Below are 24,639 nucleotides of genomic sequence, written 5' to 3'. Positions count from 1 at the left end.
TATGTCCCTAGGCTTCATACTAATTTTCTTTTTGTGAGTAGTTTGACAAGAAACTTGAACTGTTCAGTGACTTTCCTTCTTTGTAATTGTGTTTTGCAGGATCTAAACTCAAAGAAGACGATTGGGAGTGGTCGTGGGGTGAATGGAGTCTACCTTTTGGATGAGATTTCTAGACATCAAAGCCACCGTGTTAGTAGCAGCAGTAGTAGTGGATCAGAGTCAATCGTTTGGGTCATCTTCCTTTTAGTTCATTGAGATGTTTATTTCCAAAGTTGTTTCAGTCTGTTCAATTATCTAGTCTGGAGTGTGAAAGTTATCAACTGGGAAAGCAATGTAGACATTCTTGGATATATTTGATGAGATCACATGATGAGGTACCTATTTTGGTGCAACAGTTCTACCAGATGGTTGTCACACAATTTGGAGTGAGGACTAAGGCTTTCAAATCAATGCTAGAGAATACTTTGAGAAGGATTTGGCCACATTTTTTGGAGAATGAGGTGATTCATTAAAGTAGTTATGCTTATATACCACAATAGAATGGGGTAGTAGAGAGGAAAAATAGACACATTGTGGTGGTGGCAAGAAGTCTTATGGTATGTGCTTCAGTTCCTGTTCGTTTTGGGGGGGGGGGGGGGGGATGTAGTTCTTACAACTGTGTATCTGATTAATCGTGTACCTTCATGCATTGTGGGGTTTAAGGTGCCATTCAGTCTTCTTTTTCCAAATGGGGAGATATATCATATGCCTTTGAGAGTTTTTAGGTGCATTTGCTTTGTTCATATTCTTAGTCCTCATCGCAGGAAGTTGAATCCTAAGGCCAATATGTGTTTTCCTTGGATATGCTTAAAACCAAAAGGGGTATTGTTGTTATGATCCAGTGGTTTTCACTTTGGATGTTACCTTCTTTGAGTTTACATTCTTTTTCTCTAGTGGTTCTCCTCAGAGGGAGTGTTTTGGGGTGGAGAACTCATAGTCTATTGTTCTTCCTATTCCATTTGTTCCTCTTCCTTCATCTGGTCCATCAGTTCCACCTATTGTTCCATCATCAGCAACTCCAGTTCCATTGTCTATTCCACTACGACCAGCCTCACAGTTTTTTCAGCGCCGATGCAAGAGGGTTGACTCCACACATGCTCTAGTAGAAGCCTACACCACTCTCCGTTAATCCATCTGAGATTCCAGTTTCAATTTATACAATTCCAGGCATTTCCCTTGAGCCTATTATTTCCCCTAATCCTATTGATGATGTTCAAGTACTTAACTCTGATGTTGCAGTTGAGGAGCCCATGATGTTATACAACCAAACTACAATCAATATTTCCCACAATCCAATTCACCATGACAGGACAAAGCACATTTGAGGTCGATAGACACTTCATAACAGAAAGGGTGGCAGCCAAAGAAGCTTGCTTGCCTTATGTCTCCATTGAATTACAATTTTCTAATGTCTTCACCAAAGGGGTTGCAAAGAACAAGCTTGAACATGGCCCACACAAGTTGGGAATGTGTGATATTTACTCCCAACTTGAGGGGGAGTGTTGAGGACTATGGGCAGATTTGTGCAGATTTATTAGTTGTTTATGTTTATTATTTGTTTAGATAGGAAGTGGGAACCACAACATACTTGTTGGATCCCTTTTGAGTGGCTTTTTCAAGTTATTTATGCAATTTTATGTGTTAGCCATCCTATTAGGGCATATTACCCATTGTAGTCTTCTTCTCTTCACTTTCTCTTCTTCCCCAAGAAACATCTCTTTTCTTTACAGATTCTTTGACTCAACAGTTTTCTACTATTTGGTACTTTAGTATCCCTCTCCTTGGGGAAAGACTCCTGGTTGTAGTGGGAACTCTATTTCTTAAAACTTTTTCACTTGTGAGAACTATATCTCAAGTCTCTGATGTGGTTCAAGGCTCTTGATCTCTCAGTCCACCAACAGCTCCATCAATGCCAATCATGAGTTCTCATCAATGGTGTCTTAGTGGTGGGACTTGGAAGAGAGGGAGAGAGAGAGTGAGGTTTATTAAATGTGTAGATTTGTCCCTCAATATCTCTCTTGGCTCTATGGTCAAATATTTACAACTTAGTTCAGAAGGATTGCACAAATAAAGTACAATCTAGTACATCTAATAGAATATGTGATGATTCATGGAGATCGGGGGAGAGAAAGAGAGAGAGGTACGGTTGAGAGGAAAAAGTCATCTTCTGGCTGCCGCCAGTTTTCTATTTATATTAACTTCATAAAAGAATCAGAAATTACAAGTATGCCCCTGGTGGCACATCCTAGAACCAAAATAATAAGAAAAAGAAAAAACAAGTAACTGACCGACAACCTATTAACAACAGCTATAAAGTAACAACTAAGTAAGCCTTACAACACTCCCCCTCAAGTTGGGCTGAATATGTCTATCATGCCCAGCTTGTCACATAACTCATTGTGCCGCGAGCATGGAAGCCCCTTTGTAAGGACATCAGCAAGTTGTTCCTTGGAGTTGACATAAGGAATGCAAATTTCCCTTTTTTCCAGTTTTTCCCTTATGTAGCGTTTATCCACCTCAATCTGCTTGGTCCTCTCATGTAGGACCGGGTTGCTGGCGATGTTTATTGCAGCCTTGTTGTCACAGTAAAGGGACATAGGACTATGAACAACAACTCCAAGCTCCCCTAGAAGATTCTTTAGCTAAAGGACTTCAGCATAGCTCTACATTCAGCTTCAGCACTTGACCTTGCTACCACACTTTGCTTCTTACTTTTCCAGGTCACCAGATTTCCTCCCACAAATGTGCAATACCCACTAGTGGACTTTCTATCATCCACAGCTCCTGCCCAATCAGCATCTGTAAAGACTTCCACCTTTAAGTGATTGTGTTTACTGAATAGTAGGCCTATTCTTGGATATTTCTTCAAGTATCTAAGGACTCTCTCTGCTGCCTCCATGTGTGGTTTCTTAGGAGAGTGCATAAACTGGCTCAGGACCCCAACGGAATAGGCAATGTCTAGACGGGTCATGGGCAGATAAATCAGCTTTCCCACTAACCTTTGGAATTGTTTCACATCTTTCAGAGGTTCACCAACACAGTCACCTAGCTTGTGGTCCGCATCCATAGGAGTATCTTCCGGCCTTGCACCTAATTTACCTGTATCCCGTAATAGATCAAGGGTGTATTTCCTTTGAGAGACAAAGATACCCTTTTCTGAGCGGGCAACTTCAATCCCAAGGAAATACTTCAGGAGGCCTAGATCTTTCACTTCGAATTTAGATGCAAGGAATTGTTTCAAGTTCTGTATCTCTAAGCTCCAACTTCCTGTAATGATGATATCGTCTACATACACTATCAATACAGCAACCTGTTCCTAACATCTCTTCACAAAAAGTGTATGATCAGACTAACATTGTTTGAAGCCCATCTCTTGAACTGCCATGTGAAACTTATTGAACCAGGCTCTGGGAGACTGTTTTAAGCCATAGAGAGACTTTCGCAACTTGCACACCTTATTTTCACTCCCCTTGGCACAGAATCCAGGGGGTTGAACCATGTATACTTCTTCTTCTAAGTCACCATTCAAGAAAGCATTCTTTATGTCTAGTTGATGCAATTCCCAGTTAAGATTAGCAGCTAAGGACAGGAGAACCCTAATTGAGTTCATCTTAGCCACTAGGGCAAAAGTCTCATCATAGTCAACCCCGTATATTTGTGTGTACCTTTGGCTACTAATCTTGCTTTATACCTTTCAATTGTTCCATCTGCCTTGTGCTTAACCATGAACACCCATTTGCACCCCACGGGGTCTTTCCCCTTTGGAAGATCCACCAATTCCCAAGTCTGATTTTTGTGGAGGGCATTAATCTCCTCCTTCATGGCATCTACCCATTCGGGGCATTTTAACGCTTCTGCAACATTCTTGGGAACAGGGATGCAATCAACTACCGATAGGAAGGCTCGTTACGAGGGGGAAATGTGGTCATAGGAGACAAAGTGGGTAATGGGGTGTTTGGTAGCGCAAGACCTGACTCCCTTTCATTGGGAAAAAGGAATGTCAAGGTCATCCACAGTAGGAGTAGGGTAAGGGGTGAACTTACCTCTTGGGAGTCTAATGATGTCAGTTGCTCAGTGTTTGGCTGCTCCATATCTCTATCACACCACTGATCTCTCCGACGTATATGTTGGAAGACATGGAAGGGAGTAGGGTCCAGAATATAAGGAAGAGATACCTGAACCAGATTCTCCTCTTCCACACTACGACTCTCCCCCTGAGGAGGGAAGAATGGCTCGGACTCAAAGAAGGACACATCCATAGACACAAAAAATTTATGACTAACTGAATCAAAGCACCGATACCCTTTTTGAGAGGAGGGGTACCCCAGAAAGACACAAGGAATGGACCGAGGGTCTAACTTACCTCGGGATGGAGACAAATCATGGACAAAGGCCCGACAACCAAAGACTCTCATGGGGATGGAAAATAAAGGAGACTAAGGGTACAATAACTGATGAGGGAACATGTAGTTCAGAACTCTGGAGGGCATGCGGTTGATGACAAATGCAGCTGCAAGTATAGCACCCACCCAAAACCTTTTTGGGACATTCATGTGTAACATCATCCCGCGGGCTACCTCAAGAAGGTGTCTGTTTTTCCTTTCTGCAACACCATTTTATTGTGGTGTTCTGGCGCATGAGCTCCTATGAATAGATCCATGGGAGGCAAAGAACTCATTGAGCTCCCCATAGAAGTATTCATTTGCATTATCAGATTGGAAGATCTGTATTTCAACATGGAACTGCGTAAACACCATCCTCTGGAAGTCTTTCACTATCTTTGGAACTTCGTCTCTGCTACGCATAGGAATTACCCATGTATAGCGAGAGTAATCATCGATCAACGTAATAAAGTACTTATATCCGCCCTCAGAGATTACATTTGTAGGCCCCCATACATCAAAATACACAACATGAAAAGGAACATTTGATCTTTTATTACTTGAGTGAAAAGTTGTTCTACATTGTTTGCTCAACTGACACGTTTGACACATGAAATCTGACACTGAACATGACTTAAATAAAACTGGAAACAAGGATTTTATTATTTCGAAAGAAGCATGACCTAAACGACTATGCCACAAAAAAATTTGACTCTTATTGGACTGACTATGCGACTCTGAGGATGACACCGAGAGACCAGCTTTGTTGTCGAGAATGTAGAGACCATCCACTAGGCTTCCTCTACCAATCGTCCTCCCAGAAGTTAGATCCTGAAAAACACATGAGTCAGCAAAAAATGTCACACTGCAGTTCAAGGAGCTTGTAGTGCTACTAATTGAAAGCAAATTTATAGGAAGCTGAGGGACATGCAATACACAATTCAGGTTAAGGCCATGGGGAAGGGATATTGATCCTTGGCCTGCAATGGAAGAAAAAGAACCATCTGCAAGTCTCACTCTACCCTTCCTGACAAAAGGCTATAAGACTGAAACAAGTTAGGCTTACCGATCATGTGGTTTGAGGCCCCTGAGTCAATGATCCAAGGGGAATCTGTAGGAGTGACATGGAATGCAGAAGCCATATTACCCGAAGTAGATGCAAATGAAGTAGAGGGAGTACTAGTGACTGAGCTGTCCATTTGCCGCAAAGCCCTACCATTAGATTACAGGTGCTCTCTGAAGGAATTCATTATATCCTCCTTGGGGTCAGACTTATTAGGGTGGTCCCGGGTACTACCGGCAACTTGAGCATCTTGGGTTGCCACATGTGCTGTGCTCATTTTCTTCTGATGACCTTGACCTTGATCTTTACCCAGTTCTTGATTCTTTTCTGCCCACTTGGGTTTCCCGTGGATGTCCCAACAACTATCACGTGTATGTCGTGAACGCTGACAGTGGGTACAGAACAGCTTATCTTTATCATCCGCCTTCTTAGGGTCACTTTTCTTTCCCATGGAGTTATTATTCATTGCAGCCAAAGCAACTTGTTGCTCCCCCTCAGCTGTAACCATCACATTCCGCCTACTTTCTTCAGATTGAACAAGGGAGTATACCTCGTGAACCGTAGGCAACTCTTTGCTTCCTAGGATCTACACCCTCAATGGTTCATATGCAGGGTTCAGTCCCAACAAGAAAGCAAACACCCGTTGCTGAGAGACCAGTTTCCTGTAGGCCTTAGCATCATCATCGTGCTTCTACTCTATGGCCCGATAATGGTCCAATTCCTTCCATATGGAGGTAAGGGCTGAATAGTATGAAGACAAGCTACGGTTTCCCTGGCTGCGAGGAGCCAAGACATCACCATACTGTTTTTTTGGTCCCACCTATCATGTTCAGCCGTCTCACCCTTGGGTTCTTTCACCCTTCCATTGATGTAACCAGCTTTACCCCTTGCCGTTACATAGAGTTTTACACTCTTAGCCCACTCCAGGTAGTTCAGACCGTTTAAAGGGGTAATTGGCATGGGAAAAACCATGTTTTCACCTCCCATACCCGCTGTGCTGCGGGTTGGTGTAGCCCCCGATGAATTTAATTCATGACTTGCCATCGAATACTACTGAAAAACAATCCAAACACCACCCAACAACACAGCAGCCACAATCAGAATACCAACCCTCAGGGAGTTCACTCCTAGAATGTGAGCAAGAGAACAAAAAATACTGCTGAGAACAAAGGGTTCAGTCAACACAACCAGTCATTAAACCAGTCCGGTAATCGGTTCAGCACCGCCAATACAGACATTACAATCAGTCTGACTGCAGTTCACACAGCCTAACCATCCAACGTCCAAACAAATAACTATATAACCAAGGCATGAGCCCTACACACCATCAGCCAAAGAAGGCTGAGACAAACTGAAACAAAAAACACACCTGTTCAGCACTTGTACGAAGGTGCTAATCTGAACTTGACTTCACAGCATCGAACAGAGGAGTCTGCACCAGCATCGCCCTTCTCCGACTAGGGTTTTCTTGGTATTACGACCAAGAAAAAGAAATCACAGAAGCTGCCGCCAGAAAAAACTGCTAGGGTTTTCCCAAAAACTGCCGCCAGAAAACTGCTAGGGTTTCCACAGAACTACCACGTCCAAAAACTTTTAAAGAGTGGGCAGGAGGGATCGTAGGTCTATTTCAACCCAGAAAAACTGCTCTGATACCATGTGATGATTCGTGGAGATCGGGGGAGAGAGAGAGAGAGAGAGAAAAGGAAGAGAGAGGTACGGTTGAGAGGAAAAAGTCATCTTCTGGCTGCCGCCAGTTTTCTATATATATTAACTTCATAAAAGAATCAGAAATTACAAGTATGCCCCTGGCGGCACATCCTAGAATCAAAATAATAAGAAAAAGAAAAAACAAGTAACTGAACGACAGCATACTAACAGCAGCTATAAAGTAACAATTAAGTAAGCCTTACAACAGAATACAACCAACCTCCATATACAATGGGCTATAGATCGTACCTTTGATAGGGAGGTGACTTCCCAAGGTGTTTAGGTGGAATAGTAAATGCTAGCCCTTTTTTATCAATAACACTAACAGTTTTATTAAGGAGATAAAGCTTCTCTTACATCAAATCAATGTAGAGATGACAATATAATGACAACAGTAACTGCTGGCTGAAACAAATACAGATCGGAAATATTACAAATTTATCAATCCCTAGCCCTGGTGATCTTCAAGCAAGACTATTCTTGTTAACCCCATCCTTGAAAGCCCACCAACTAATCCATTAGCTACTCTAGGTATCTATCTGAATAAGCCTTTTCAGGATATCAGAATTTTTAACTTCACTGATCTTCTGTCTTAGTATAGCTGATTGCTACTTTAGAGTCCTCTTCCACCACCAAGTTGGGGACACCAAAATAGCAGGCCAAATTAGTTCTTGAATGAGAGCATAGTTTCTGCTCTTAGAGAGTTTCCAACACCTAGAGAACCCAAGAATTTCATTTCATCTTAACATTTCCTTGATTATCTATAATGACACCCTGTGTCTGATGGCTTGGGGGGCCCTACACTACAACTATCAAAGTTCAGTTTGTCAGTTACCGTTTTTATAGTCCACAAGTCAGCTCTCTTGCTCTTTCTACTTGAGGTCCTTGCCACCACATTCTATCCTATCCATACATCATCAAAGAAGAGTCCTTCATACTCTTTACTCCTCAATACCCAATGCACTGTCTTAATGATGTTCTCCAAGAGCACTTCTACTAACTCCTTGCTTTCAAAGTTTCTTCCTTTTCTTTCCCCCCAAATACTCCAAAGGGCTGCTTCTCTAAATCACCTCCAGATAAGTTTAGCTCTTTTTAGCAAATGCTAGTCAATTAAAAGGACTCAGTAATTCTCTATATATTTCACTCTCTATAATTTAGATAAAATTAGATATGTTACTGATTGAGAAAAACAAAACACAGAGCACCAAGATTAGGGAGGAATGTCCTCACCCCTAGGGAGTAATGACAGTACACTGCTTGCACCAATGCAGGAACAAGTGGAAGGATGGTAAACCAGTGTGTTATTAAGAAAAAAAAAAGATGTCTTACAGGTTGAAAATCGTGATAGATTGGAGGCTATCAGTACCCTCTGAAAGGTAGAGTGGTTCTGTCTGTTTGTTAGTGATATTATTATATTTGAGAGGTATAATTGAGCTTGAGAGAATGGTGCAGAGCCTTTTGATTGTCACTCCCTTCAAGAAGAATTGGGTGTGGTATTTAATTGCTTTTGCTGTTAAACAGATAGTTCCTTGCACAAGAGTTACAGAAGGAAAAAAATGTATTCTTTCACAAAGTCCAACCCACCAAGCCCATTTTCAGCCATTCAGCATCAAACACCTCAGTTTCCTACTAGTAAAATCACGCCATGTATAATTTCCTGATCTTCTCAATCAGAAAGAACTAGCACCCAAGTCACTTCTGGGATGATGACAAGCAGGATTCCTCATATTCCTTGTGCACTCCTTAAAACAAGATATCCTCCTTTGCATTTAAGGAATAAATAAATAAAATATCTAACAAAAGCAGTTTCCCCACACATAACATAACTAGTCAGAGTTATTATATAGAGAAGGATATAGAAATTAATAGAAACCATGGTCTCTTAGGATACCTGACAAAAAAACCATGATTATTTCTACTTTGAATTTTATTTCCAATGCTACAAACGAAAAGATATTCATTCATGATCAGACATATATTGTGTTTTAGAGAAGGAAAAATATACCCCACTTTTATAGGCAGGAACATACAGACAATTAAGATGTTTTGAACATATCAGACTCACCTAACTTATCAGTGACATGATTTGTGTAAACTTGAAATGCATTATCAATGCCTCGGAACAGACTGTTCAACTCTCCAGGCCTCATTGGAACTTTAAGAGCAAAAAATTGATCAACTGTCTGTAAAAAATAAATAGTTGCAACTTAAGTATAAGAATGCTGCTCTAAGTCTTCACAATTCTATTGATAAAAGTAAATGGTAATAAATTTTCCATATAATATGTAACAGTATTGTGAAACGCAGAACCTGCAAAAAAAATGATATAAGTTTTCAGTAGATCTAAATTCCTTGTAGTCTATTGATTTCTAACATGCTACAAATAGAATGAAGTACGGCTTTCTCTATGGATGGTTGAGTCTGTACTAAGTTATCTGAGACTGACGTTTGAGACAACGACACTCATTCCAGATCCTTCATTTTTGATAAGTAAAAATAAAAACTTTATTTAAAAGAAAAAAGAAGTTACAACAGGAGGTGGCAAATCATCACCAAAGTACAAAGACCAAATTTCAGATTAGAGAACATTCTCCACATAACATATCTGATAATCCAGGACCTCTCCTAACCTAAAACCAAAGTCTTCTTTTTCTATCTGACTGAACTCTGGAAGAATAAGCAACTAATCTACCACTGATCTACCCACAGTTCCAACCATCTTGTCCATGCTGCATGCTTTGTCTTCGAAAATCCTTCTGTTCCTCTCCTTCCAAATGTTCCAGCAAATTGCAAATGGGATACAACTCCATAACATGTTCACCTTCTTACTCCCACTCAGCCTGGGCCAAGTAGAGAAAATCTCTGCTGTTGAAGTTGGGTGAAAGCCTGAGACCCCAAACATGATATGAACAAGTGAGTAGCATTTTCTTCCTGACCCTCACACACAGCATCTGCTAGCCATGCTAAAACCTCTGGATTTCAGATGATCATCTGTCAAGACACTGTCCATGGCTACCAGCCAGGCCAGAGCCTCAACTCTTGGAGGCACTGGATTTCCCCAAATGCCCTTAATATGACTTGAGACTGAGATAGATCTGCTGAGAGCCATATAACATGACTTAACTGTGAATTTGCCATTCTTGCACTCCTTCCACCAGAGCTTGTCTCTCTGCTGAAATGCAGGTTTTACACCCTCTAGTTTTTCTAAGAGCAAGATACATTCTTCAACTTCCCTGTCCTGCAGAAGCCTCCTGAATTCCGGGCTCCAAATCATCTGGTCTTCCCTTCTTTCATAACAGTCACTGTTATCAATTTCAGCCTCTATTAATCTGTATAGCCTCGGGCATAACTCTCAAACAAAACCTTCACAACCATTTCCCCAGTGTTGCCCTGTTAAAAATTCTCTCTCCTTATCCCAAGCCCTCCTTTCTCCTTTGGTAAGCATGCCTTATCGCAGCTCACTAAATGAAATTTCTTGCCCCCTCCTCTCCCACCCACACCCTCCGACAGAAATTCCCTTTGGAGCTTCTCAATCCTTTCAGCCACCGTAGATGGAATTTTCAGAAGAGACAGGTAATATGTTGGAAGACTTGATAGAACACTTCTAATTAGTATCACTCCCCCCCCAGAAAGATATTTGGCTTTCCACCCATCTAGCCTTCTATCAATTCTCTCCAAAAGTGGTTTCCACAAATTCACTGACTTCATTGCACCACTAATCGGCACTCCCAAATATGTGAAAGGGAGCTCACAAGTTCTGCATTCCAAGGTTAATCTTCAGACCTGTTAACATCTCGAAGTTTGCCAACATAGACCTCAGATTCATCAGTTGTTCCACCTTTGCACCCAAAAAAAAAATTAGAGTATCATCTGCAAACTGCAGATGAGTAATGCAAGGTCCATCTCTTCCAACCTTAAAACCCTCAATTAAGCCCACTTGACCACTTCTCTCTAGAAGTAAGCTCAATGTCTCCATCAACATAACAAACAGCAAAGGAGACACAGGATCTCCTTGCCTCAAGCCCCTAGAAGCCTGAAAGAACTCTGAAGAGATTCCATTCAGCAATATTGAAAAGGAAACAGTAGACACACATGCAAGCATCCAAGCCCTCCACTTCTCCCCAAACCCCATCAAGCTTTGTATTTCTTCTAAGAAACCCCATTCCACATGATCATGAGCCTTCTCAAAATCAATCTTGCAAATCAGACCTGGTCTACCAATCCTCAGACGGGAGCCAAGCCAATGCATTCACTAGCCACAAGGACCCCATCCATCATCTGCCTCCCCTTTACAAAAGCCATTTGAGCTTCACCAACCACCTCATGAAGCACACATCTCAATCTCTTGGAAAGAACCTTAACAGCTTGTACGGGCTGATGATCAAGCTTATAGGCCTAAATTCCTTCAACTTCACTGCTCCTTCCTTCTTAGGAATTAGAGAAATGAAGATAGCATTCACCATCTTCTCTCTATGAAACTCCTTGAACATTTGCCCAAAATCTTTCTCAAGTCACTCCCAAACAGCCTTGATGAAAGTAAAATTAAATCCATCTGGACCTGGTGCTTTGTCCCCAACGATGCCTTTTAGAGCTTCTTTGATTTCCTCTAAACCACTCTCTCTCAATCCAGATTGCTGAATTTTCATACAAATTTGTTGGTGTTAAATCTCCAAGTTTTATCCCTCTCCTTATTCTCCTGAATTTCCAACCAAGTTATCATTTCCCCTTCCACCTGAATTCTTGAGAAGAGATTTCCCCTCCTTGCATTGGCATAAGCATGAAAGAAGGCTATGTTTTTATCCCCTGCTTTTACCAAAATCATTCTGGACTTTTGTTTCCAGATCTCACAGGAAAGGTGTTAGATTGTGCACCACTAAACATCCCATTTCCAACTTTGTTTCCTATGAGAACATTTCACCCTCATTTCGTGCTTTCCTTACCTCTATTGGCAGTGTCCCTATCCCCAAGAATGTGGCAGAAGCTCTTTCAGTACCTAAATGGACAAATGCCATGAAGGAAGAAATTAATGCCCTTCATAAAAGTGGCACATGGGAACTTGTTGATCTTCCTAAAGGAAAGGTTCCAGTTGGATGTAAATGGGTGTTCACTGTCAAGCATAGGGCTGATGGAATGGTGGAGAGGTATAAAGCTCGCTTAGTGGCAAAGGGGTTTACTCAAGTGTACGGAGTTGATTATGCAGAAACTTTTGCCCCTGTTGCCAAGATGAACTCCATTAGATTTCTTTTCTCTCCTGCTGCTAATCTGGATTGGGACCTGGTTGTAGATGGTTTATTCCCCTCTATTTCCTTTCTCAAAATTAAAAACAAAAGAGAGAGAAAGAAGGATACGTAGCAGAAGACATAAATAGGAAGCATTCACAGAGAGGACTTTCCTTTTTTCTACCTGTATTAGTGAGCCTTTTCCTTCCTTGCCTTCCCTTGAGCACTTCTCTTTTCTTCTCTCCTTATCTTTGCTTTTCTTAAGAATCTCTTGTGAAAATTTCTCTGAAGAGTCTCTCTGTGTGTCCTTCTAGCTTCCCCTTAAGGAGCTTAAAAAGGGAATGGAGTGGTTATGTAAGTACCCCCTCCTCCTAGGTGAAGGACACCTGTCCCTCCCACTTAAAGAGAGGGAACTCCCCACTTAAAGGGAGAGAACTCCCCACTTAAGATGGGGAACTCCCATACGGGATACTTTTTTATAATTTTAATGATTTGGCTAGCAAACTAGCCAACCCACATTCTAATTTATTTAAATATTATTTGGATTAAAAAAATGCCTTCAACAATAGTGTATGTTGATGACATAGTGATCACAAGTGACTAGAAAGTTGAAATTTAGAGGCTAAAGGATCTCTTAGCCACTCAATTTGAGGTGAAGGATTTAGGTCCCCTACAGTATTTCCTTGGAATTGAAGTGGCCCACTCACAAAAGGGGATATTCCTTTCTTAAAGGAAATACATCCTACATCTATTACAGGATTGAGAAAAACTAGGGGTTAAGCCAACTGACTCTCCCATTGATCCAAATCACAGACTGGGTGATTGTTGTGGTGAAGTTATCAAGGATGTAAAGCAATTCCAGAGACTTGTGGGAAGGCTCAGGTATTTGTCCATGACCCGGCCAGACATTGCTTATGATGTAGGTGTTCTTAATCAATTCATGCATGCTCCTACGACCATACACTTAGAGGAAGCTGAGAGAATCCCCAGATATCTAAAGGAGTTTCCAAGAGCTGGTTTGCTATTCCAGAAGAATGGGCATTTGAAGATTGAAGCGTATATAGATGCCGACTGGGCTGCATCAATGATGACAGAAAGTCCACTTGTGGATATTGTTCTTTTGTGGAGGAAACCTAGTTGCATGGAGAAGCAAGAAACAAAGTGTGGTGGCTAGGTCTAGTGCTGAAGCTGAATATAAAGAAATGTCCCATGGAGTGGTTGAAGCCATGTGGATAAAGAATTTGTTGAGAGAACTGGGTTTTCCAGTTGATAGCCCGATGTCCTTGTATTGTGATAACAAGGCTGCCATCAACATTGCAACCAACCCAGTTCTTCATGATAGAACTAAACATATTGAGGTTGACAAACACTTTATCAGAGAGAAAATTGTTAATGGTGAAATATGCACTCCATATGTTAGTTCTAAGGAGCAACTTGCAGATATATTTACAAAAGGCTTACATCACTTGTGCCACGATGACTTATATGACAAGTTAGGCATGATTGATATCTATGTCCCAACTTGAGGGGGAGTGTTGAATAAGCTAGTCTTACTTTAGTTTAGAGCCACAAGGGCACATATGTAATTTTACATTGTTTTATTATTTGAATGGTCGCCCTAATATAAATATCAAAAAGGTTGGCGCCACCAGCTGATGTTTTTCTCTCCAAAACCTTTTTTCTCTTTTCTCTCTTTTCCCTTCTCTCTTCTCTCACTATTCTGAAATCCTGTTGTGTGTTTACCAAGAAAACACTGCCATAGGAACAAAGAGGAGTGAGAGGAGAAGAGAAACAACACAAAAAGTTCCGGAGAATAGATCGATAGTGCCATAGATTAGTTGTAAAGGGAATCAAAGATATGAAGATTCAAAAATCAGGATGGTAAAATGAAAATGGTATTAAATAGTCCTTTTGTCTATATGGGATGCATGAATGACATGATTTTCAATGAGTAAAACCATAGAAGCATTGATTAACTTAATTATGGAAAGAGTGACTTACTGGGTTAGAACAAGGAAATGAAGGAATTGATCAAGGATTATGCAATACCACCAACAACACATAGAGGATTTGGATTAATAAGCTTGCCTCATCAACTAGGAAGTGTATCCATCCCACAGACCAGTTTCTCTGTAAACCATCATAAAACTCAACTTTGATATTTGTTGTTCAGGAATCAAAGTGCCCAAGGGATAGGAATATTCAGAAATCATGATGGTGAAGTGCTAATGGAATAGCCTCGGCAAATGGGAGGTAATTCAATCCTAGTTCGTCTTCTAAAACTTGTTAGAGGATGGATTTATTGTCATTCAGAGAGGTAATTTCTATCCCTCATATTGAACACCATATTCAGGTGGGTTAGAATGCATTAGCTGATCCACTGACCAATGGGATAAGCAAAGACTTTTTGTATGGGCATCTGTCAGGCTCAACATTGGGATTGAATATGGTCAGTTCTGATGTAACCTCTACAAAGTAGGACAGTTGCTTCCTGCTGTAGTTTTATTGATTTTTAGTAAAACTGCTTTGATCTGTTACCAATCCCAAAAAATGGCTATTCATATGAATATGAATATCAAGGATATTGAAAAAAGAATAAAGGGAGAAAATAAATAATTCTACTTTAAAGGAAAACTACGTGGAATTTACAATGCAAGAAAAAACAGTAGCAATAGAAATTGTGGTAGTATTAACACGAATAATAAAAATAACAACAACAGTTCACGTAATTATAATAGATACAACAGTAAAGGAAGAGAATGCACACCTCTTCCACAATCCTGTAGACTTCAACAATTGAACTCCCATGCCGTTGTTGAGGTGATACAGGATCCCATCTCTATAAAAGGATTTACAAAAATATTAGACTAAAATATCACTGCAGGAATTGATATTTATTTATTATTTTTTTCAGGGAGAGATGCAAGGCGCCTGAACAATTATTGCTTACTAGAAATGTTTAGTGCTAGGAAGATTTGTATGATGAAAAAGCACTAACACAAAGAATCCAAGACAAAGAGATACTGGATAAGATGGTTGCATGATTAAATGCTTTTTTCTTGTATCATTGTAGTTTATTTCAAAAAGAGCTAAAGTTCTTGTCCCCTCTACTTTTTTAACAATAACCAGAAATTTTATCAATTACAATAATAGCATATAGATGGATAAGTACTCTTATCTCTCATCTTTTTCGCTTTCTTACAACAGTGCCCAAAAACAATCAATTTCTTCCCACCCCTTGCATGGCTAGTGTCATCCATGCTATTTGCTTTCCTTTTTACCCATTGAGGTTTCACATCCATTCTTCTAGTCAGCCATTTAAACTTCTTTAAATCATTTGAATAAGTATAGAGCAGTCTCAACATCCTGCAACTACCTAATCACCACCCTTAAATCTACTTTAATAATTAACGTGGTGATATTCATCTTCTTTTCCCTTCGTACTCCTTCCATAACCGCCATAATCATCACCCATAAGGAGTCCTTGATGGGCCTGGAGCCCCGGATTCCCAATACTGCTACCAACAAATTTAAGCTTTAACAAAACCTCTTCAGATGGTATTCGAACTTTTCTTATTGGTGTCTTCTTGTAGAAGTCCTTGCAACTTCCCTTTCTCCTCTACAATCCTTTCTTCTCCCTCAAAGTTTTCTGTCTTTTTCTACACTTAATCTAAAATTAACAGCAGGTCATTATCAGATATCAACATACCAACCTAAAGCTCCTTTAAATCAAATGGCTTCCCCATTCTTTTTGCATTTTATACAAGTTATCAAAAAATTGAAACAAATTGTTAGAGTGAGCCGAATAGGAGTAGTTTAGTAATCTCATGTCAGTTAAGTACTTTGCTTATGTGGCTGTTTTATTAGAGTACTCTGCCCCACACTTAAGTGAGGGCAGTTTAGTCTTTGTAAGTGTAATTAGAACCTAATAAACATAAGGGGGTCGACTGAATGTGAGACTAATCAGTTTCGACTAAACCCTCCTGTTCTCTCTTTCTCTTGTCTTCTTCCTCATCTTCTTCTTCCTTCTTCACTGGTTCGGATTACTGTAGCTGCTCCAAAACATGGTATCAGAGCAAGCTTTCTGACCTGCTTCCGCATGCAAAGCATCTCAGCTGTGTTCGTGACACCCTCTTCTTCGTTTCTGGTTAGTTAATGGAGAGAGCTGGTTCGCCATAGGTCTGAGACATCACAGCTCGTTGCTCTCTGCTGCGCACAGTTTTCTTCATCAAGGAAGGTGATTTCAGCAGTGAATGGTTGGCTGATACTCTCAAAGGGCTGTGTGTGCAGTAGCCGAATGGTGTTAGGGCTGTTGTAGGTGGCCGAGTGGTGTAAGGTGGAATGCAGTGACCTTGCCAAGCTTCTTGTGGTCGTGTAATGCCCTCTTAAGTGTGTTAAACAAATCTGAACTGGGTGTAGCAGTTTGACTGTGTTGTGGTGCTTGTGATGCACAATTTTTTTTTATTGAATGGTTGTAAGAGGGCCTACTATTGTGTTGTGGTGCTTGTGATGCTTATGTGGGTCGTAGGTGTGTGAAGTCAGCAGTAGTGTGAAGAAGAACAAGTGTGTGTTCCCACTATTGTGTTTAGGGGCTGCAATAGGTGCTGAAGTATCAAACTGTGAACAACATCAATCAGCTTGTAGCTGAGAAGTAAGGTTAGAGGCAACTGTGAAAGAGTACAATGGCAGCAATAGGAGATGGCTACAATGATCAAAAACCTAATGTGGTAATTTCCTCCGACTACCTAGGGGTACAAATGACCTCAATTAAGCTGAATTGGGAGAACTATGTTCCATGGGCTAAATTAGTGGAAGTGTTTCTCAAGGCAAAGAAGAAAGTAAAGCATGTAAGAGATGAGAACCCAACGGAGGACTCTCTAGGGTTTGATGATGGAGAGCAAGAAGATGCTCAAATCATGACTTGGCTGTGGAATAGTATGGAACCCAAAATTGGTGCCAACTTCATGTTCCTTGATACGGCTAAGGATATATGGGAGCATGCTAAGAAGCTATATTCTGGACAAGATAACACAACAAGAGTGTATCAGCTTTATCAGGAGTATTTTGATTTACAACAAGGAACCAAAACACTAGAAGAGTACTATGCCAGCATGAAGAATATAAGGAATGAACTCAATGTCTATCACCCCCTTACTCCAGATATTAAAGTTCAGCAACAGCAAAGGGAGCAACTAGATGTTACAAGATTTTTAGTGGGGCTGAAGTCGGAATATGAACCAGTTAGAGCCCAAATATGGCGGGGCTCTACTCTTCCTACACTTGAGGAAGTATTCTCAAGGCTCCGTAGAATTTCTTTGGGACAGACAGAGAACTCCACACAGTCTGATAGATTAGCACTTGCGACAGCTAGAGGGGTTGGACATAGTACAAGAGGGGGAGGTCATGCTCCCCAAGGAGGCCATGGCAGTTCCATGATTAGTCGGGGTGGTCGTGACTCAAGGGGAGGCCGTGGCAAAGGGAAGAATAACTCTACAAGGAAATGTACTCATTGTGGTAGAGAGGGACACACAGTGAATTTCTATTATGATCTACATGGCCCTCCCTCTAAATGATCTAATCATGCTGTAGCAGGTGAGGTTGATATCAGTGACAGGAAACCGGCTGACCAAACTCCTCCCACATCTACATCTACCTCTGGGAGGGAAATGGTGAGCGTACCGCGTGATGAGTATGAACGGTTCCTTCAAACTACTTCACAGCATACCACTGCCACACTTACCCAATCAGGTATTGCTAGCATGTCATCTAAAACCTCTCCCAGGATTATTGACTCCGGAGCCTCAGATCAAATGACCGGGATTCCAGGTGTGTTCTCCTCTCTTTCTGAAACCTCCACATCACAAACTGTTACACTTACCAATGGGTCCTCATCTCCCATATGTGGTGTTGGAAATGTTGACATGGCTTCTGTGCCCTTATCATCTGTTTTATATGTCCCTAAGTTTCCATTCAATCTTATGTCTGTTAGTAAAATAACCAAAGCTCTTAACTGTTATGATACCTTCTTTCCTTCCACTTGTGTTTTTCAGGATCTCAAGACGGGGAAGAAGATTGGTGGGGGGCATGAAGCTGGTGGACTGTATTATCTTGACAGTGGTGGATCTTCAATTGCTCTTCGGACTTCACTTACTCCTCTACAATGACAATGCCGACTGGGACATCCATCTCTCAAGGCTCTAAAGATTTTGGTCCCGTCATTGAGTCATCTGTCAGTTTTGCAATGTGAGTCATGTCAGTTTGGGAAACATCGTCGTGTGTCCTTCAGTCCAAGAGTTGAGAGTCGTATGTTGAGTCCTTTTTCTTTGGTTCATTCAGATGTTTGGGGTCCAATCAAAATAGAGTCTTATAATGGGTACAAGTATTTTGTCTCCTTTATTGATGATTGTTCAAGAATGACATGGATTTACTTAATGAAAAAAAGAAGTGAATTGTTTTCCATTTTTCAAAAATTCCATGTTGAAATACGCACACAATTTGGTGTTCCAATCAAAATTCTCCGTTCAGATAATGGTCGTGAATACTTTCTTACTTCATTTCAACAGTATTTAGAACAGCATGGCATTATCCATCATACATCATGTGCATACACCCCTCAACAAAATGGGGTAGCTGAACGGAAGAACCGTCAGCTTCTTGAAACTGCTCGGTCTATTCTTCACCACATGAATGTTCCTAAACGTTTTTGGAGTGATGCTGTACTCACTACATGTTTTCTCATTAATCGGATGCCCTCCTTCATCCTTCATGGTCGGTCCCCCTACTCCTATTGTTGAACCTTCAGACCTTGACCTACCCATTGCCTTACGGAAAGCTAAACGCAGTTTTACCCTCCATCCCATTTCCAATTTTGTTTCATTATCTCATCTTTCTACATCACCTCGCCAGTTTGTTTCCCTTTTATCCTCTATTTCCATACCTAACAATGTTCAAGAAGCTCTCAGTTCACCTGATTGGCGGCAGGCAATGGAGGAGGAACTTTATGCTCTTCAACATACTCAAACGTGGGAACTTACTACTCTCCCACCTGGTAAGCATGTTGTGGGATGTAAATGGGTGTATACTGTGAAATACTTGCCAGATGGTAGTGTGGAGCGTCTGAAGGCCAGACTTGTTGCTAAAGGTTACTCACAGTTGTATGGAAGGGACTACATGGAGACATTCTCTCCGATGGCTAAGATTGGTTTTGTTCGTGTACTAATTTCCCTGGCAGTTATGTATGATTGGCCTCTATTTCAGCTTGATATAAAGAATGCATTTCTCCATGGTGATCTTGTGGAGGAGGTATATATGGAGCAACCACCTGGGTTTGTTGCTCAGGGGGAGGATGGTAAGGTATGCAGATTGAAGAAGGCAATTTATGGGCTGAAACAATCGCCGCGTGCTTGGTTTGGGAAGTTCAGTGAAGTGGTGAAGAGTTTTGGAATGAAGCAGTGCCAGGTAGATCACTCAGTGTTCAGCTATGACTCAGAAGTTGAGAAGATTCTATTAGTGGTCTATGTGGATGATATTGTCATTACTGGCAGTGATAAATTGGGGATTGGAAAATTAAAGGTATTTCTGCAAAATCATTTCCAAACAAAAGATCTTGGAACATTGAAATATTTCTTGGGAATAGAGGTTGCCAGGTCAAAACAAGGTGTAAATCTGTGCCAAAGAAAATATGTTCTTGATCTATTGGAAGAAACAGGACTGTTAGGTGCAAAACCGGCTGAGACCCCTATGGAACCAAATGTTAAGTTGAGCAGTGATACAGGAGAAGTATTTGAAGATCTTGGAAGGTATAGACAACTAGTGGGGAAGCTGAACTATCTGACTATCACGAGACCCGACATATCCTTTGCAGTCAGTGTGGTGAGCCAATTCATGCAGAACCCTCGTATACCTCACTGGGATGCAATTCTTAGAATTGTGAGGTATCTGAAAGGAGCTCCAGGGCGTGGACTATTGTATAAACCAGGAGGAAAACTTGAAGTAGTGGGGTATACAGATGCAGACTAGGCAGGCTCAGCGAATGATAGAAGATCTACTACGGGCTATTGCACATTTCTTGGAGGAAATCTTGTGACGTGGAAGAGTAAAAAGCAGACGGTTGTGGCCAGAAGTAGTGCTGAAGCTGAGTATAGGGCCATGGCACATACTACCTGTGAGTTAGTGTGGTTGAGGAATCTTCTACAAGAAATTGGGTTTCACATGGATAAACCTATGAGACTGTATTGTGACAACCAAGCGGCACTCCATATCTCATCCAATCATGTATTTCATGAGAGAACAAAGCACATAGAGGTTGATTGCCACTTTGTGAGGGAGAAGGCCATTGCTGGAGAGATAAACACAGAACATGTCGGCTCGAATGATCAATGGGCAGATTTGTTTACAAAAGCTCTAAACTCAGGGAAAGTGAACCATCTATGTAACAAGCTGGGATTCAATGACATATATTCTCCAGCTTGAGGGGGAGTGTTAGAGTGAGCCGAATAGGGGTAGTTTAGTAATCTCATGTCAGTTAAGTACTTTGCTTATTTGGCTGTTTTATTAGAGTACTCTGCCCCACACTTAAGTGAGGACAGTTTAGTCTTTGTAAGTGTAATTAGAACCTAATAAACATAAGGGGGTCGACTGAATGTGAGACTAATCAGTTTCGACTAAACCCTCCTGTTCTCTCTTTCTCTTGTCTTCTTCCTCATCTTCTTCTTCCTTCTTCACTGGTTCGGATTACTGTAGCTGCTCCAAAACACAAATATTTCTTTTATCCTTTCCTCTGTGTGCAAAATTCGCTGATCTATAAGTATGAAATGACTGCAGAATGCTGTTCCATAACCACATAAAGTAAACAACCAGAAGAGGCTAGAAATAAATCTGTCATGATTCCAGATCAAATAAAGTCAATCTTCAAAACATGGAATAGTAAATAACCTTAAAAATTTACCTCTTGTTGAATGGCTCGTTCAACCCATCCTAATAATCTTCCAAGTTGTGAATTTACCCAACGTAGAACCAATGTTCCAGAAATAGTTTCAATCTAAAAGGAAAAAAATAACATGTCAGAAAGCATAAGAAAATGATTTGACAAAGGGAACAAAAAAAATAGTAAAAGATATAAGCTAGTAAACAATGTTAACAGAGGACTGAAAAAAGCTATAGACATTCTGAAGCTCCTTGTGATGGGTCTATATTTGATGTTTCAGCCTGATGGGAGTATGGGACAGTGGAGAGGCTTAAAGCCCACTTAGTAGCCAAAGGTTTTATCCAGACCTATGACATTGATTTTTTTATTGCTAAAAGGAAAAACAGTACATCATAATTAGGTGACAAGATGTCACCCCCACCAGATTACAGTAATGTAAGGCCACAAAAAGCAAAAAAAAAAACACTATTTCAGTATCAAAATAGATCTCAGCATTCCTATTAAGAATTCAGAGAAGTCCAAAAATCAGCTCCAAAGTCTTTTTTTCTGCAATCCTTGAAACTCTGGAAGCAAAAGCACCCGACCAATAACTGTCGAACTAATAACAGCTACCAACTCTTCCATACTTTTCTCTTTCTCCTCAAAGATCCTTCTATTTCTTTCCTTCCATATTTCCCAGCAAACAGCAAAGGGAATACATGTCCAAAGGATCTTAACTTTAACTCCACCTTGGATTCTTGGCCAACAGCTGAAATTTTCAGCCACATCAGCCAAAGGGCTCCTGTCCACCTTGAATAACTTGAAGAAATAAGACCAAACTAGATATGAAAAACTGTAATGAAGCAAAATGTGAGACACATCTTCCTCACCAGCACAACACAGCACACATCTACTTGGAAACTACAGACCTCTAAGTTTCAAGTTATCCTATGTTATAATGCAACCTCTCACAACCAACCAAGCAAATGATTCAGCCCTTGGTGGTACAGGCTTACCCCAAACACCCCTAACTGGATCAGCCTCCACCCGATTTCTGATCAGTGCCGAGTACAATGACTTGACAGTAAACTTTCCATCTTTACACTCTTTCCATAATCTGACATCTGTAACTGAGGGATTGATCTCCAACGCCTGAAGTTTTGCCAGCAACTCCAAGCACTCCACCACCTCCCAATCAAAAAGGGGTCTTCTGAGATTTGGCCTCCAAACTACAGGCACAGCACCATTTACTACTCCATAGCAATCTGAAATTGGCACTCCTTTCTTACTCAGATTACATAACCTTGGGCATAATTCAGAAAATTTCCCCACCCCCGACAAGTCATCTTCCCAAAACCTTATACTCGACCCACATCCCACTTTCCATGTATAGAAAGGAATCATCAAGGAGTTAAAACTCATGATACCTATCCATACACTAACTCCATACGTGTGTCTCACCTCCTTTGAATCCCATCAAAAGTTCATCACCCCATGCTTACAAGCCACCACTCTCCTCCAAAGGGCCTCCCTTTCTTTTCCGAACCTCCAAACCCACTTCCCCAATAAAGCTTTGTTGAAGATTCCAACCCTTTTCACACCTAAACCCCCATCTTTTTTGGATCAGAACACCAGCTCCCACTTAACCAAGTGTAACTTCTTTCTCTCAGCCCTAGCGTTCCACAGAAATTCTCTCTCTAACCTTTCAATCTCTCCCACCACAGCAGCAGGAGATTTAAGTAAAGATAAATAGTAAACCTTCTCCTCTGTTGCTAAGATTGCATCAGTGAGGGTGATCATCTCATTGGCTTCAGTTCACCATTGGCCATTGTACCAACTTGATGTCAAAAATTCATTTCTTTATGGTGATCTTATTGAAGAAATTTATATGGAACAAGCACTTGGGTTTGTTGCTCAGGGGGAGTGTAAGGGAATGATCTGTAAGTTTGAAAGGGTGTTGTATAAACCTTAAACAATCACCTCAAGCTTGGTTTGATAAGTTCAATGATGCAATTGTTGAGTTTGGTTTATATAGATGTTAGTCGGACTAAATATAGTAAAATTTCAGATGCAGCAGTATTATTCTTGTGGTCTATGTGGATGATATTGTGATAACAAGGAGCGACGCACAAGGTATCAGCAAGTTAAAGATGTTTTTGCAAGGGAGAATTTACACTAATGATCTAGGTAAACTGCGGTATTTTCTTGGTGTTAGAGTTAGCTGAATGAGGGGTAGATTAGTCTTTTCCAGCCACTTTAAGTTATGTGCTTAGGTGGCAGTTCTAATAAGACTTCTTGTCCCATAATTAAGTGGGGGCAGTTTAGTCTTTGTACTTAATTAAACCCCTAATCCATATTATGGTCGAATGGTAGGGTTTAGCCTACCAAGTTCGAACTGCTGTAGCTACTGAACAAACATGGTATCAGAGCAAGATGTTGCTCTCTAAATCTCCTCCCTTGCTCCTCTCTGGTCGTGACTTCATTTTTTCTCTTCTTTCTGGGCTGAAAATGGAGAACACAGATTCGACCTAGGTCTGATAACACTTCAGTCCTTCTTCCTTTGCTCAGAACATGAATGTTTTTCAAGAAAAACAACTTCAGAAGTAAGTGGATGGTCGACTGAAATTCTCCATCAGAGGTTGGTTACCTTTTTTTTTGTGCTGTTGGTATTTCTGGGTTGAAAGCCTTCAAAATCTGCTCGGACTGATCAGAACCTAGAGAACTAGGTTGTTTGTAGCCTTGGTTCTTGGAACAAAGTCCAAGAACAGGCTGTGTTTATAGTGGCCGAATGGTGTAAGGGTACGTTTGACCCTTTTGTGTGGGTCTGTAGGTTGTTTTGAAGCCTTTGTTGGTCACAAGTTACCTGAATTGAATGACAAGTTACTGCAGTGGTAGTAGTTGATGTTTTCTTTGGACTTGTAGTGCCCTCTGAAAAGGTCAGACAGATCTGTACCATGTATGACAGCAATGGTTGTGTGGTGGTGCTTGTGATGCTCAACCTCTATTGAGCAGCTTCAAGAGGGCTTGTATGTGGTTAGTGAGTTGCTGAATTAATGTTAGTGTGATTTATGGTTTTGTGAAATCAGAAGTGGGGTGAACAAAAAACAAAAGTTTGTGTACCTCTCAACTGTGTTTGGGGACTGTTGTAGTGTCTGAGACAACTGTGTTTTTGGGACTGATTGATTGTGACTGGTTGTGAGCCTATAATCTGTGTTTGGGGACTGCTGTAGTGTCTGGAACATCAAACTCCTGACAGCAGTACATAGTTGGCGACTGGGAATTCAGATTATAAGTAACATTGGGAGGGCATCATGGCAGCAACTG

General features: G+C 40.9%; 1 protein-coding gene across 6 annotated transcripts in view; it reads right to left on the bottom strand.

Moving 5' to 3' along the window:
- The window catches only part of LOC104607768 (plant/protein (DUF810)), a 156,969-nt gene that overhangs the window by 62,119 nt on the left and 70,211 nt on the right, over positions 1–24,639 (bottom strand). For all 6 annotated transcript variants that reach the window (XM_088891194.1, XM_088891198.1, XM_088891197.1 and 3 more), the window contains 3 exons: positions 21,358–21,450; positions 15,178–15,249; positions 9,257–9,374 (listed from right to left, as the gene is read on the bottom strand). In XM_088891194.1, coding sequence (XP_088747320.1) covers positions 9,257–9,374; positions 15,178–15,249; positions 21,358–21,450 — 283 coding nt within the window. The remainder of the gene's footprint in view (positions 1–9,256; positions 9,375–15,177; positions 15,250–21,357; positions 21,451–24,639) is intronic.

The sequence above is a fragment of the Nelumbo nucifera genome, chromosome 7 (genome assembly GCF_055504915.1).
Source record: "Nelumbo nucifera cultivar China Antique chromosome 7, China Antique-T2T, whole genome shotgun sequence".
Lineage (NCBI taxonomy): Eukaryota > Viridiplantae > Streptophyta > Magnoliopsida > Proteales > Nelumbonaceae > Nelumbo > Nelumbo nucifera.
This window is presented reverse-complemented; position numbering and strand designations above follow the sequence as displayed.